Genomic DNA, 14,038 nt, shown 5'->3' with positions numbered 1-14,038 from the left:
CGACATTCTCTTATTTTGTGTGCGATAACGAAAACGTGTCTACCGTTGGTTTAATTTGTCACAATATTTATTCATATGATAAAAATGCGATTAATTAAGATATTTATATGAACTTATAAAATTCCCTCCATCAATTATTCTCAAATAGGGACCAGTTTGAGTCGACCGTTGGGAAAAGGAGTAACAATTGTGTTAAAGCCATGTTTTACCTACGCTTCACGTTCCGTACTGTATAATTACGCGTTGATTTTGTTGATTCTCTCACGCTGTGTAATGTTTTATTTTTGTATAACTTTATTTGTGTACTGTATATCTTCGTAATGTTTGTAGATTTTTTGTTCAAATAAAAATTAATAAAAAGAAATTGTTTTTTTTATTTATATAAATATAATTATTAGCATGCATATGGCAAAAATGATACCTACATGAGCTATGTCTATATCGCAGTGATAGGTACATTTGTATAATGTAAATAAATGCCTTGGGTTTTTTTTTTTTTATGGGTGAAAATGGTATGGTAACCTTACCTGCACTAATGGGATACGCTGGCGGAGCACCAGTAAAGGGTGATAGATGAGAATGAAAACAAGCCAGTTAGCTCATCATGATGAATCCATCAGGAATTAACCATGATAGTTTCCAGGGAGAACCGCGAGGAGGTCGACCTGTTTGGGTATTTTGCTAGCAATGGGATTCTCAGTCTCCATTACTAACAATCCCTTTCCCCCCGGAAGGGGTGGCCTGTTCTTTACTAGGATCATACGAGACAAAAAGCTAATATAAAATTAATAAAATTGTAAGTGAAAAAAGTTTTTTTATTGTGTTATTATACTGGTTACAATAAATAAGTTAAAACACTTAGATTATAAGGGTATAATTTATACATTCACTTTACAGCAGTGACCATATTTTAATATTCATAGAAAATTCTTAGCAATTACATATTAAATTTATAGTATTATTAAAAAAAGTAGTTACGATCTACAAACATTTCGGTTATCTCACTTGTTAATCTAGAATTTAGTTCGATATACATGAAATATTTCATTAACAGGTTTACGTGATATTTGACATATATAAAGGGCAAATATCATTGTCTATATTTATGACTGTGTCCCAAAAAAAGACTTTAATTGAGGCTAAACCAGTTGTTTTGATTTAAAAACTAAATTACTGAACCGATTTTGATAAAATTACAATGGGACCAATCTGTAAATATATCTTTTCAGATAATGAAAGAATTTTACAAATCCACACCAGAGGAAGACTTTGTACAAAAGTCGATTGCTTGGGTACCTCTGCCTCATTCGTGTTTCAACCATAAAGCAGTTGTGTGTTTCTGTTCGGTTTGAAGGGTGGGATGTGGCGTGAATTTACTGGGTACGGAGGAATAACACCTGAGTCCTCAGGAATGGCAACGCATGGGGGTATCATGGGCGAAACAGTATACTCTGTTATGTCCATGGTACTGCTCATGTCTATAGGCGACGGTTACCACTTTCCATCAGGTGGGCCGCCAGCTTGTTTGCCATTCTAAGTTGTATAAAAAAAAAACCTCATTATCATCCTATGAGCCGAGAGCCCACATTATATATTTACACAGAGTCAATTTTGCTGCATTTATTATTTCTGAAATACCAAGGAACTCTGTCTAGTAGCTAACGGTGTTTTTAGTTTGTCAAAAATATGTAATGGCAAGAGGGGATGGTAAACATATATTTGAGTGGAAATGTAAAATGTGACTTCCTAGTACTATGCTAAGTGATCACCTTCTTGTAACTTAAAATTATTAATCTTGAGTTTCATTAACTTTCCAATATTAAGTAAGTTATATTTAAGTGGTCGCTCTGTCAAGTTGTGCGAGCTGATGAGCTAGTCTCTCCTCCCTGGCTCTTCTTGCTTGTCCCAATGCTCTTTTCTCGGCGAATTTTGTTACAAATGTTTCAACTGGAATCTTACCTAAAAGTCATAAATTAAGAATTAGCAAATCATACAAGGTGTTTGTTTACTCTTTTTCATTTAGTTTAGATAAAATGAGTAGATTTTCATCAAATATAGTTTAGATTCTGACCAGATCCTAAGTAAAAATGGGACATTTAAATCGATCTATCCATTTAAAAGGTCAAATAGTCCTAGACAATTACCAAAAAACCTGCTGGAATCAAAAATACATGCATTTGTAATTAGTTCTTACACAAAAATATTTTTAAGCCAGGTAAGTACATACATTATATGTCTGAAATTGGGCATTTATTTCCTTAACTCTTTATAAAAATGCGAAATTTTCATAAACAAATTACGAGTAGTGATGTGTTTTGTCTTTTTCCTATGTGTTAAATTCCCAATTTGATAAATGATGAAAAAATGCTAATGGTTAAAATAGGTTTGTAGAACAAAGTTAAAAGAAAGTGAGTTTGTTTGTCACCTTATACTGTGAAATTTGGTATACACATACTATTTGGAATGGAGAAGCAGATAGGTTACTCTTTATCTCAGTCACGTGGACGAAGTCGTGGGTAAAAGCTAGTATTATTATAGTACTTTTCTAAAATATTTAGTTGACATAATAAACAGACAGATATTAATTGTAAAAATGTAGATTAGAAAAATGTACCTAAGAGAAATTGATCAGCTATATTCTCAGCATCTTCATCTGCTTGCAAAGCAGCAACCTTCAGGCAATCCCTGATGCGATGGGGATCGTACATATCAGCTAGCTTTTGGTGTTTGCGATGTAACTCCTCATAGTTCATCTTCATCTGTACAATTGTTGATATACGGTCAATCACTTCGGTTTTCAAGTCGTCGAGACACTGCTGTTTTGAAATATTGTCTTGTGCTATATTTTCGATACTATTCATTATTTCTTCAGTCTCTAATTCCAATTGTACTAGTTGTGGATTGTTTTCTAATATTTTGTCCTAAAAAATACAATACAAAATTAAATATGAAGGGTAACAAGGGTTGGTTTAAAATCCTAAACTATAAGGATCAGATAAACCATGTGCTATTTGAGGGAGTAGTTGGCTCAATCAAGAGATAGATAGATAGGTAATTTATTTACATTACTTACAACACATAAATTACAATAAAAACATACACATAATACACAGTAAAAGAGATAAAAGAATGAAAAACAAAAAAAGCAACAAAAAAAAAAAGCAAAATATATAAAACAACAATTTCCTTTGAGAGAAGAGGTGTATTTCCAATCAATAAATATAAAATAAAATCTATTAAATTATTTATTGACACTTGGGTTTTTTTAATGGATGAATCAGTACCACCAGTGTATATCGATAGCTGCAGGTGGGATTACCATTTCATTATCATCCATAAAAAAATAATGTATATTGCTAGCAATGGGATTGCTAATCCCCACAGTCTTTAGTGGATGATAATGGAATAGCAACCCCATCTGTGTTATTGGATTACACTGACAAACTTGACTTATTTCCAAAAAACAGCAATATTCATAATATTAATACTAGATTTAAAGACAAACTTGCTGTCCCTAAGTATCGTTTAGAAAAAGTTAATAGGTCTTTTATGGGAATAGGTATAAAAATTTACAATAAGATACCAAAGGATATGTTGGAATTACCCTTAAATAAATTCAAAACATCTGTTAAATCATATTTACTGAGCAAAGCCTATTACTCACTAAACGATTACTTGAATGACGAGTGTGCATGGCAATAGTTGTTCATGCACTGAATTTTCATTTAATGTTAGACATAGACACCTATATAAATATACATTGTAAATAAACTGGCTTTAAAAAAAAAAAAGTAATTCAATTGAGTTTCTTGCCAGTTCTTCTCAATTGGATCTATACGAGGTCTGTCCGGAAAGTTCGTATAAAAGTGTTCTGGAATGCGAGAAAGAGGAGTGGGGAGGCCAGGTAAGCGCAGGACCCCTTCCTTATGTCCCTAACAATGCTTCAGTTCTGGTCTGACCGCCGTGCGGTGCGAACTGGCTTGTCACGCCATCTGTGAAGTTACCTCTTAACGAAACCCCGTCGGCATGGAGCCCGCTTCCGTTGAAGAGCAGCGCGTCGTAATCAAGTTTCTCTCGAAACTCGGCAAGAATGGCCGTGAAATTTTTGCCGATCTCAGAACAGTTTATGGGGATGATGCTGTGAAGGAACCAACCGTCCACAAGTGGCTAAAAAGATTCAGAGAGGGCCGAGAAAGCGTTCAAGATGACCCACGTTCAGGACGTCCTTCCACTTCACATTCCGACGAAAACGTGGAAAGAATTCGAACTTGTGTTAATGGGGACCGTCGTTTAACGGTCAGACAGGTGGCTGAAGAGCTTAATTTGGGCAAAACCGTGGTCCACGAAATTCTAAGAAACGAACTTCAAATGAAAAAAATTTGCGCCAAGATCGTTCCGTGAGTTTTTGAGTAAAAATTCCATTACGGTGACCGAACACCCCCTATTCGCCGGATTTGGCCCCGTGTGACTTCTTCTTGTTCCCAAAAACCAAATTGGTACTTCGGGGGCGGCATTTGGGGGACATAAATGAGATAAAAAAAGCTACGACGGGGCAGCTGAGAAACCTACAACCAGAGGACTTTCAAGGAGCCTTCTCACAGTGGAAACGGCGTTGGCACAAGTGCATTATGTCACAGGGGGAGTACTTTGAAGGGGATAAAATTGATTTACCTGAATAATTGTAAAATAAAATTTTTAAAAAACTTTTATACGTACTTTCCGGACAAACCTCGTATACCGAACTGGACGGTAGGGAAAAAAAATAAAATTATAATGTAAAAATTTGACGTTCATAAGCGGCTAAAATGTCCTACATGAATAAATTATTTTTGAATTTTGAATTTTTTTTTTAATTTTTCAAACTACCTGTGAGGGATGAAAAATATATACATAAGTAGTTGACTCATCAAATAATTACTAATATTATAAATATGAGTGATTTAGTTTGTTTGTTATCATTACCTTATTAAATCAATCACTATTCAATGTGGTATATACATACTATACAAGATGGAGAAGAAGATATCTTTTATCCCAGTAATACAGATGAAGTCGCGGTGAAAAGCTAGTCTATACATATTTTTATTACAATTCCAAAGACAAGTATTAAAGTATTTATAATAATAATAATAATAAAGTTTATTCTCTTCACAATACCAGTTGTACATCTATTATATTCTAATACATTTATTTTTGGAGGTTACATAATTTAATGTATTGTGAAGAACTGGTGTCTGAAGTAGGATAAACCTGTGTTACAGATCACCAGGTCCTCACCCCACGGTGTTGGCACTATATTACAATTTGTTCTGGTTATGAATATAATAACAACATTAATACATATACACATACATAGACACATACACACACACATACATATACATATATATATATATATATATACATACATACACATATACATACATATACATACACACACACACATACATACACATATATACACATATATAGTTAAGGTTATACAACCGATATATCCTACACACACTTACACAATATACATTATTTTAATAATATTTTCATAAGTTGTAATTTAATACGTAACCTTCAGTAATTTCTCCGTGTCATCGTACGTCAGACTCAATAACCATGTTTTAAGTGCAGTTTTACAATTGAAGTGTGAATATGAATATATGTTCAAAATACGGTTTATATTATTATAAACTTATATAATTTGTTTAAATCTATATTAGTGGTTACAACTATATTATGCTTTTAAAGTTACCAATTACAATAAAAAAACAAACAATATATTACCTGTAAGTCAGGGTTCTCTAATATCTCCTGTAATTCATCAATAGTCAATTCTCCTAACTCAGGGAACAGTAAGGACTGAGCACTGATCTGAGACTGTGGGCTTACATCGCTGCACTTATCATCACTGTTTGTAAGATTCGGTAATGTCCTTTGGAACTCACGTATAATAGCTTGGACTACACGTCCTAAATCCGAATGTAAGCTGTAATTAATAAGTCCAGGGGCACCAACAATTTGATTCGAATTCTCCGCAAGCCAGGGATGCGGCACAGCGGGATTCACGTATATAGAAGGCTTCTCGTTAGGAAACTCAGGGCTCAGTACAACATTTAAGCTCATATTTTTGCCATCAGCAGTAAACTCCACCCGATACTCAGAGTTTTCATCAATCTCTATAACATTATCGTTGAAGATTTTCAATGTGTCTATTTGTCGTTTTCTCATATCTTGCTCGTTGTAATACGTCCTTGGAAGCATTTTATTTATATACTCTTAACTTTTATATAAGAAATATTAACAAAATACGAAAGATATAAAATATAAACAATTTTTTATATTTTGTGATCAATGTGACAGCTATTTGATGCGAACTAGATACAACATTCACTTTATTTTAATAGATAAATTTTATTTTTACTTCGTTTGCTATTGTTAAGCTGAATAATAAAAATTTTAGAACAAAAACAAAATCTCAACGCAAACAAATCAAATCAATAAAAGTTTTTTGTTTGATTTTCGCATCTAATTTAGAAATTTGCACGTGAATGACACCTTTATCTCTCTTAGATGATTGGTTGTTTTTGTAAACAAAAATTATTCAGCCAATAGAAACATAATATTCTGTGGCATTGTTCGTCTGGTACATCACGTTTTTGTCATTGAAAACTTTCTGATACTGTCATTTTTTTTTTTTTTTTTTAGTACGTTTGTTCCGTTTGGAACAGGCTAAGGTCGGAGACCATGCTGCCTAGTCTTCAAAAAGATAAATTGTCTGGAATTTTATTTTTCTAATGTCGCTTCAATTATTGTCATAATCTTCAATATTTCATTTGTCAAATCCGGTAAGTACATTTTCATAAATATCTTTTCTTGAGTTTTCTTAAACCAGTGGATTTATCAAATTAAAAATAAATAATTATAAAAAATCATTGTCTTGCAATTCAATAAAAGTATTCTTATAGCTCCTTGAATGTTGTAGTAATATAAGTGAAAATAGCTTTGAAACAAGAAGGAAATCTTAAGAGAAGCGGGATTGAGTGCGGGATATTTTCGGGTTTTTTGAAGATAATCCTAAGTTCGTCAAACATAATGTGTCTTTGAATGACAAATTCAGAGCAATCAAAAAAAAGGTGATGTAGAGATTGGGCTGTATTTGAGTTACACCATGTGCATGATGGGGAAGCGATCATGCCCATTCGGTGCAGGTGTTCGTTGAAATGTCCGTGGCCGATTCGTAATCTACAAATATTGGTGTAAAATTTTCTGTTTGTGTCCTTTCCTTTGCAGAACCACGGTTTTCCAATACGCCAATTAATTTTGCGGTACCATTTGCCTTTAGTCTGTAATATTTGAGTCCAATGCTCCTCCCATTTAGTTGTAACGATTTTATGTATTCCAATACTACAATCTGAATAACAAAGGGGTAAATCTTGAACACGAGCAGCACTTGAATTAATAATTTTAGCCAAAGTGTCTACTTGTTCATTCCCAAACACTCCAATATGTGAAGGGGTCCAGATGAAGATAATATCTTTTCCATATATAGTACAGAGATGATAATATTTATTACGAATTTCTTGAATTAAGTAGTTTGATGATGAAATGAATGTGTTATTTTATAATGCCATAAGAACACTCATACTATCTGTAATTATAATCCATTTCGAATATAGTACCTGTTTTTCTATGTATTCTAATGCTAAAAATATAGCTTTTGCTTCTGCTGTGTAAATACTAGCCAAAGTTGAAATTTTATAACCGTGACCAAATCTATTTGACAAATCGTAAAAAGCCACTGAAGTGCTAAGTGCATTTTTGGAACCATCTGTATATATCTGCCTGTAGTCAATAAATTCTGATAAAGTCTCATACATATCGTGCTTTTCTTTTATGTCTTTACGTATAACAATTTTGATCTTACAGAACTTACTCTCATAAAGGCCATTATAACAAGGAAGTATCTTACTACTATAGATGTTATATTCATCTCGTAAATTCAAATCATTGACAATAGTTTTATTCAAAAACATAGAAATGGGGCAATTTAATAATTTGAGTATGAGTGGGTTATTGGAAACTGAAAAAACTTTGAAGAGAAATTTGAGTTTTAGGTATTCGAAACGAAGAAGGATAGGAGGCAAATTACATTCTACTTGCATTGAGATAATTGGAGAAGTATACATAGCACCTAAAATAAGTCTTAAATTCATATTTTGAATTTTTTCGAGTTTTTCTACTAATTTATGTTCTGAGGCATAACAAAAGAAAGCGTAATCAAAATTACTTCTAACAAGAGATTTGTAAAGTAAAAGGATAATTTTAGGATCAGCTCCCCAGTTACGACCAATTACAGATCTTATTATATTAGTGGCTCTTAAAGCACGATCTACTAAGCAATCAGCGTATAGATCCCATTTTAAATTTTGATGAAAAATTACCCCCAGAAATTTAACGCTACAGTCTGTTGGAAGAGTTTGATTATTATATATAATATTCATTAATGGAACATATTTATGAACTTGATGAAAAACAACTACTTTACTTTTGGTTAAACTAATATCGAGGGAAAGAAGAGAAAAATATTTCTCAAGTCTTTTTAATGACTCATTTAACACTAATTGCATATCAATAATATTCTTTCCTTTTATATAAATTAATAAATCATCGGCAAATTGCAAGTTGTTCACACTGTTTCCTAAAATTGAATTAAGTTTATAGATATATAAAATATATAGTAGCGGGCTTAGAATACCACCTTGACATACTCCTTTAGAGCTTAACCTAGGTCCTATTAATTTACTATTTACTTTAACATACACTTCTCTATTACTAAGAAAATTATAAATCCATTCGATAAGTTTCATTGGAAGAAATGAGGATAAAATCGAAGATAGAACTGTTAAATTTACATTGTTAAAAGCTCCTACGACATCTAAAAAAACAGATAGAACATATTCATCGTTATTCAAAGCAGTACTAAGGTCGACATAGAAGTTCGCTAAACTTTCGCGCGCTGAATATCCACGGCGAAAACCAAATTGATTCGATGGTAATATACTATTACTTTCAATAAAGAACTCTAAACGCTGTTTAATTAATTGTTCGAATAATTTGCCTGCACAGGACGTCAATGTTATAGGTCTATAGGAGTCGAAATTTGTAGGATCTTTACCGGGTTTAATTACTGGAATCAAACAATCCATTTTCCATTCTGGTGGGATAATACAGTCCTTCCATAAATCGTTAAAAATTTGTAAGAGTTTAGTAAGGTTTATTTTATTCAGCAATCGAAACATATTGTATGTTAAGCGATCAAGGCCACTAGCTGTATCTTTTCTAGATTTTACTGCACTGGATATTTCATCAATTGAGAATGGGTCAGTGAGAAATTTTGGGCATGAATTAACAGAATTAAACTGTTTGTCATCAAAAGGTGAGTGTACAAAATCAGGAGTATATTTGCGTAAAAAATCATTGACCCATGATATATCTTTAAAATGATTTTGACGATGTTTTGAATTTAGTTTTCTCATATTTTGCCAAACAGTGGAAATTGGTGTTAATCTATTAAATTTGGAACAAAATTCCTGCCACCCCTGTTGTCTTACTTGCTTAATTACTAACTTTTTAACAGCTTGAACTCTTTTAAAATTTATGTAATTATCGAGAGTTGGATTTTGTTTAAACCTAAGGTAAGCCGCTTTACTATCATTGACAGCTGTCGCACACCTGTTATTCCACCAAGGTACTGCAATATGTTTGTGCCTCTTTGAAGTATTTGCACCGCTATTTGATAAGTTCCTACGTGGAACGGAACGTTCCACAGCTGTCAAAATAATTTTACAGAACCTATTGTAATTGTTTAAGGGTTCATTGACATCATACTCGAAATCCAAAAGTAATCGATTAACAGTTTCAGAATAAAGATCCCAATTAACGAGACGTAGGTTTATACGATTTAACAAAAGTTTATTAACTTCATCTATAGGAGCATGTTGTTCACCTGACGGAGTTGATGAAGAGTTCTTTGTGTTTATTTTAGTAAAAGTCGGCAGGTGATAACTTCCTAACGGATCATCATGAACCGACCACTCGCATTTTAATGATATGGATGGGGATACCATAGTTAAATCAAGGCCATTGGGTCTCCAAATATGAGAGCCAACAGTAGTAACTTGCTTATCATTTAATAGTACCAAATTACATTCATCTAAACAATCAAGAATGTCTTTACCTCTTGTATTAGTGGAGGTACAACCCCACATAGTATGATGTGCATTTAAATCTCCAGATATGATAGTGGGTTTAGGAAGAGACTCCAAAAAGAACTTAAATTTGGCTTTAGTAAAACTAGGTGTACTATTGGTAGGACAGTAAATACTGGCAACTGAATACCAAGAATTATTAACTTCAATACTAATAGCTATAGTTTGCAAAGAATTGTCGAAAAAAGAGTGAAGTTTTTTATATCTAATACTATTATGTATAATAATCGCTACTCCATTGTGGTTATTACCACAATCATTTCGTTCTATACAATAATCTTTAATTTTTAATTTGTAATGTGGTTTTAGCCAAGTTTCTGAGATGAGAGCAATGTGAATATGATGTTCATTTAAAAATTGTGTAAAAATATGTCGATTGCTCAGTAGGCTCTGAGCGTTCCACTGTATGATAGTTAATTGGTCTCGATTGAATTTTGTGAAATAGGTCTATTACCAAAAGTATCATATAACACATTCAAAACACTTTTAGTGTTAATAGATGTGTTCTTTGTGTTATGTAGTGAAATAAGTTTGATTATGCTTTCTATTAAAAGTGATAAACTCTTGTTATCAGAATTTAGAATTGAAATTAGGTCTACATTTTTTTTAGGTTTGTTACCCAGTTTAGGAAATATTTCAGTGCTAAGTATATCTCCAAAAGAAGCAGGTCTGAATTTAGATCTATTTTCAGCAATTTTCTTTTGTTTAACAGGGCATTGCGGTGATACACTTGTGTGATTTCCATTGCAGTGTACACAAATAGCGTTTTCCATTCCAGTTGTACAAGTTTTATAATTATGCTCACCTTTGCAGATGCTGCAACGCTCAGAATTCTTACAGAATTTAGCTAAATGTCCATACCTCAAGCACCGGTAGCATTGTTTAACTGGTGGTATATATGGAGTGACATTGTGGCGCCAACCTCCAATATCCAGATATTCAGGTAATACAGATGCAGCAAAAGTAATTGTCACGGTTAGAGTTGGCTGTAACACATATCCATGAGTCAAGGTATTTTTTCTTAAAATTCTTTTAATAGCAATAATTTTCTTAGAACTCGATATCATAGTATATATTTTTTTATTAGATATATTTGTAGGTACATTTCTAATAACGCCTGTAACTTCTGTTGAAGAAGCAGGAATACTGGCCTTAAAATGGTAGTCATTTAAAAAAGTTTTATTATTTAAAAAAGCATTGGCTAAGTCTGGCTTTTGAAAGTATACTCCGATTTTGAATTTATTTATAGATCTAAGATAAGTTACCCCTTTATTAAATCGTTTTAAACAGGAGGAGAGTGAGAGCAAGTCTCTGGATCCAATGGTTTTCTGACTATCTGAGGATTCTACAAAGACAACAAATTCTGTCCCAGGGGATTCCTCGGGATATCTTCTAATATAATCTGTGACGTAGTAAGGTTTATACTTATCGGCCTTATCAATTTCAGATTCTGAGTCAGTAGAAGTATCTTCCGAATATATATCCTTGTCATTACAAGGTTCATGGTCTACATCACCTGAATCGTCATCTTTTTTTTCCTTTTTCTACAACTGCGCTTCCCCATGAATGCTAATTATATTACTGTCGCTGAATTTAGTGAAAATATAATATTTTATTAAATAATAAGAATTGATAGAGATAGTTTTAATAAATTAATAAAAAAAATTTAAAAAACCCGCTTGTTCTTATTCGAGTTTCCCGCCTTTTTTTCCCAATAGGTTCTGTAAAATTATTTTGACAGCTGTGGAACGTTCCGTTCCACGTAGGAACTTATCAAATAGCGGTGCAAATACTTCAAAGAGGCACAAACATATTGCAGTACCTTGGTGGAATAACAGGTGTGCGACAGCTGTCAATGATAGTAAAGCGGCTTACCTTAGGTTTAAACAAAATCCAACTCTCGATAATTACATAAATTTTAAAAGAGTTCAAGCTGTTAAAAGTTAGTAATTAAGCAAGTAAAAATAACAATTATGGCAAAATTTTGTTCCAAATTTAATAGATTAACACCAATTTCCACTGTTTGGCAAAATATGAGAAAACTAAATTCAAAACATCGTCAAAATCATTTTAAAGATATATCATGGGTCAATGATTTTTTACGCAAATATACTCCTGATTTTGTACACTCACCTTTTGATGACAAACAGTTTAATTCTGTTAATTCATGCCCAAAATTTCTCACTGACCCATTCTCAATTGATGAAATATCCAGTGCAGTAAAATCTAGAAAAGATACAGCTAGTGGCCTTGATCGCTTAACATACAATATGTTTCGATTGCTGAATAAAATAAACCTTACTAAACTCTTACAAATTTTTAACGATTTATGGAAGGACTGTATTATCCCACCAGAATGGAAAATGGATTGTTTGATTCCAGTAATTAAACCCGGTAAAGATCCTACAAATTTCGACTCCTATAGACCTATAACATTGACGTCCTGTGCAGGCAAATTATTCGAACAATTAATTAAACAGCGTTTAGAGTTCTTTATTGAAAGTAATAGTATATTACCATCGAATCAATTTGGTTTTCGCCGTGGATATTCAGCGCGCGAAAGTTTAGCGAACTTCTATGTCGACCTTAGTACTGCTTTGAATAACGATGAATATGTTCTATCTGTTTTTTTAGATGTCGTAGGAGCTTTTAACAATGTAAATTTAACAGTTCTATCTTCGATTCTATCCTCATTTCTTCCAATGAAACTTATCGAATGGATTTATAATTTTCTTAGTAATAGAGAAGTGTATGTTAAAGTAAATAGTAAATTAATAGGACCTAGGTTAAGCTCTAAAGGAGTATGTCAAGGTGGTATTTTAAGCCCGCTACTATATATTTTATATATCTATAAACTTAATTTAGTTTTAGGAAACAGTGTGAACAACTTGCAATTTGCCGATGATTTATTAATTTATATAAAAGGAAAGAATATTATTGATATGCAATTAGTGTTAAATGAGTCATTAAAAAGACTTGAGAAATATTTTTCTCTTCTTTCCCTCGATATTAGTTTAACCAAAAGTAAAGTAGTTGTTTTTCATCAAGTTCATAAATATGTTCCATTAATGAATATTATATATAATAATCAAACTCTTCCAACAGACTGTAGCGTTAAATTTCTGGGGGTAATTTTTCATCAAAATTTAAAATGGGATCTATACGCTGATTGCTTAGTAGATCGTGCTTTAAGAGCCACTAATATAATAAGATCTGTAATTGGTCGTAACTGGGGAGCTGATCCTAAAATTATCCTTTTACTTTACAAATCTCTTGTTAGAAGTAATTTTGATTACGCTTTCTTTTGTTATGCCTCAGAACATAAATTAGTAGAAAAACTCGAAAAAATTCAAAATATGAATTTAAGACTTATTTTAGGTGCTATGTATACTTCTCCAATTATCTCAATGCAAGTAGAATGTAATTTGCCTCCTATCCTTCTTCGTTTCGAATACCTAAAACTCAAATTTCTCTTCAAAGTTTTTTCAGTTTCCTATAACCCACTCATACTCAAATTATTAAATTGCCCCATTTCTATGTTTTTGAATAAAACTATTGTCAATGATTTGAATTTACGAGATGAATATAACATCTATAGTAGTAAGATACTTCCTTGTTATAATGGCCTTTATGAGAGTAAGTTCTGTAAGATCAAAATTGTTATACGTAAAGACATAAAAGAAAAGCACGATATGTATGAGACTTTATCAGAATTTATTGACTACAGGCAGATATATACAGATGGTTCCAAAAATGCACTTAGCACTTCAGTGGCTTTT

General features: G+C 32.4%; 1 protein-coding gene across 1 annotated transcript; it reads right to left on the bottom strand.

Annotated features, from left to right (window-relative positions):
• Positions 1-799: 799 nt before the first annotated feature.
• Positions 800-6,511, bottom strand: LOC113516607 (vacuolar protein sorting-associated protein 37A-like). The gene is made up of 3 exons (XM_052892979.1): positions 5,776-6,511; positions 2,615-2,921; positions 800-1,959 (listed from the first exon to the last, which is right to left on the bottom strand). Exons 1-3 carry the CDS (start codon positions 6,250-6,252, stop codon positions 1,835-1,837), a joined length of 909 nt encoding a protein of 302 aa, XP_052748939.1. The 5' UTR covers positions 6,253-6,511; the 3' UTR covers positions 800-1,834.
• Between the last annotated feature and the right edge of the window lie 7,527 nt (positions 6,512-14,038).

This window comes from Galleria mellonella, unplaced genomic scaffold, assembly GCF_026898425.1.
Source record: "Galleria mellonella isolate WM207_F2 unplaced genomic scaffold, CSIRO_AGI_GalMel_v1 utg172, whole genome shotgun sequence".
In the NCBI taxonomy this organism is placed as follows: domain Eukaryota; kingdom Metazoa; phylum Arthropoda; class Insecta; order Lepidoptera; family Pyralidae; genus Galleria; species Galleria mellonella.
Note: the sequence above shows the minus strand (reverse complement) of the source record. Positions and strands in the feature narration are given on the sequence as shown.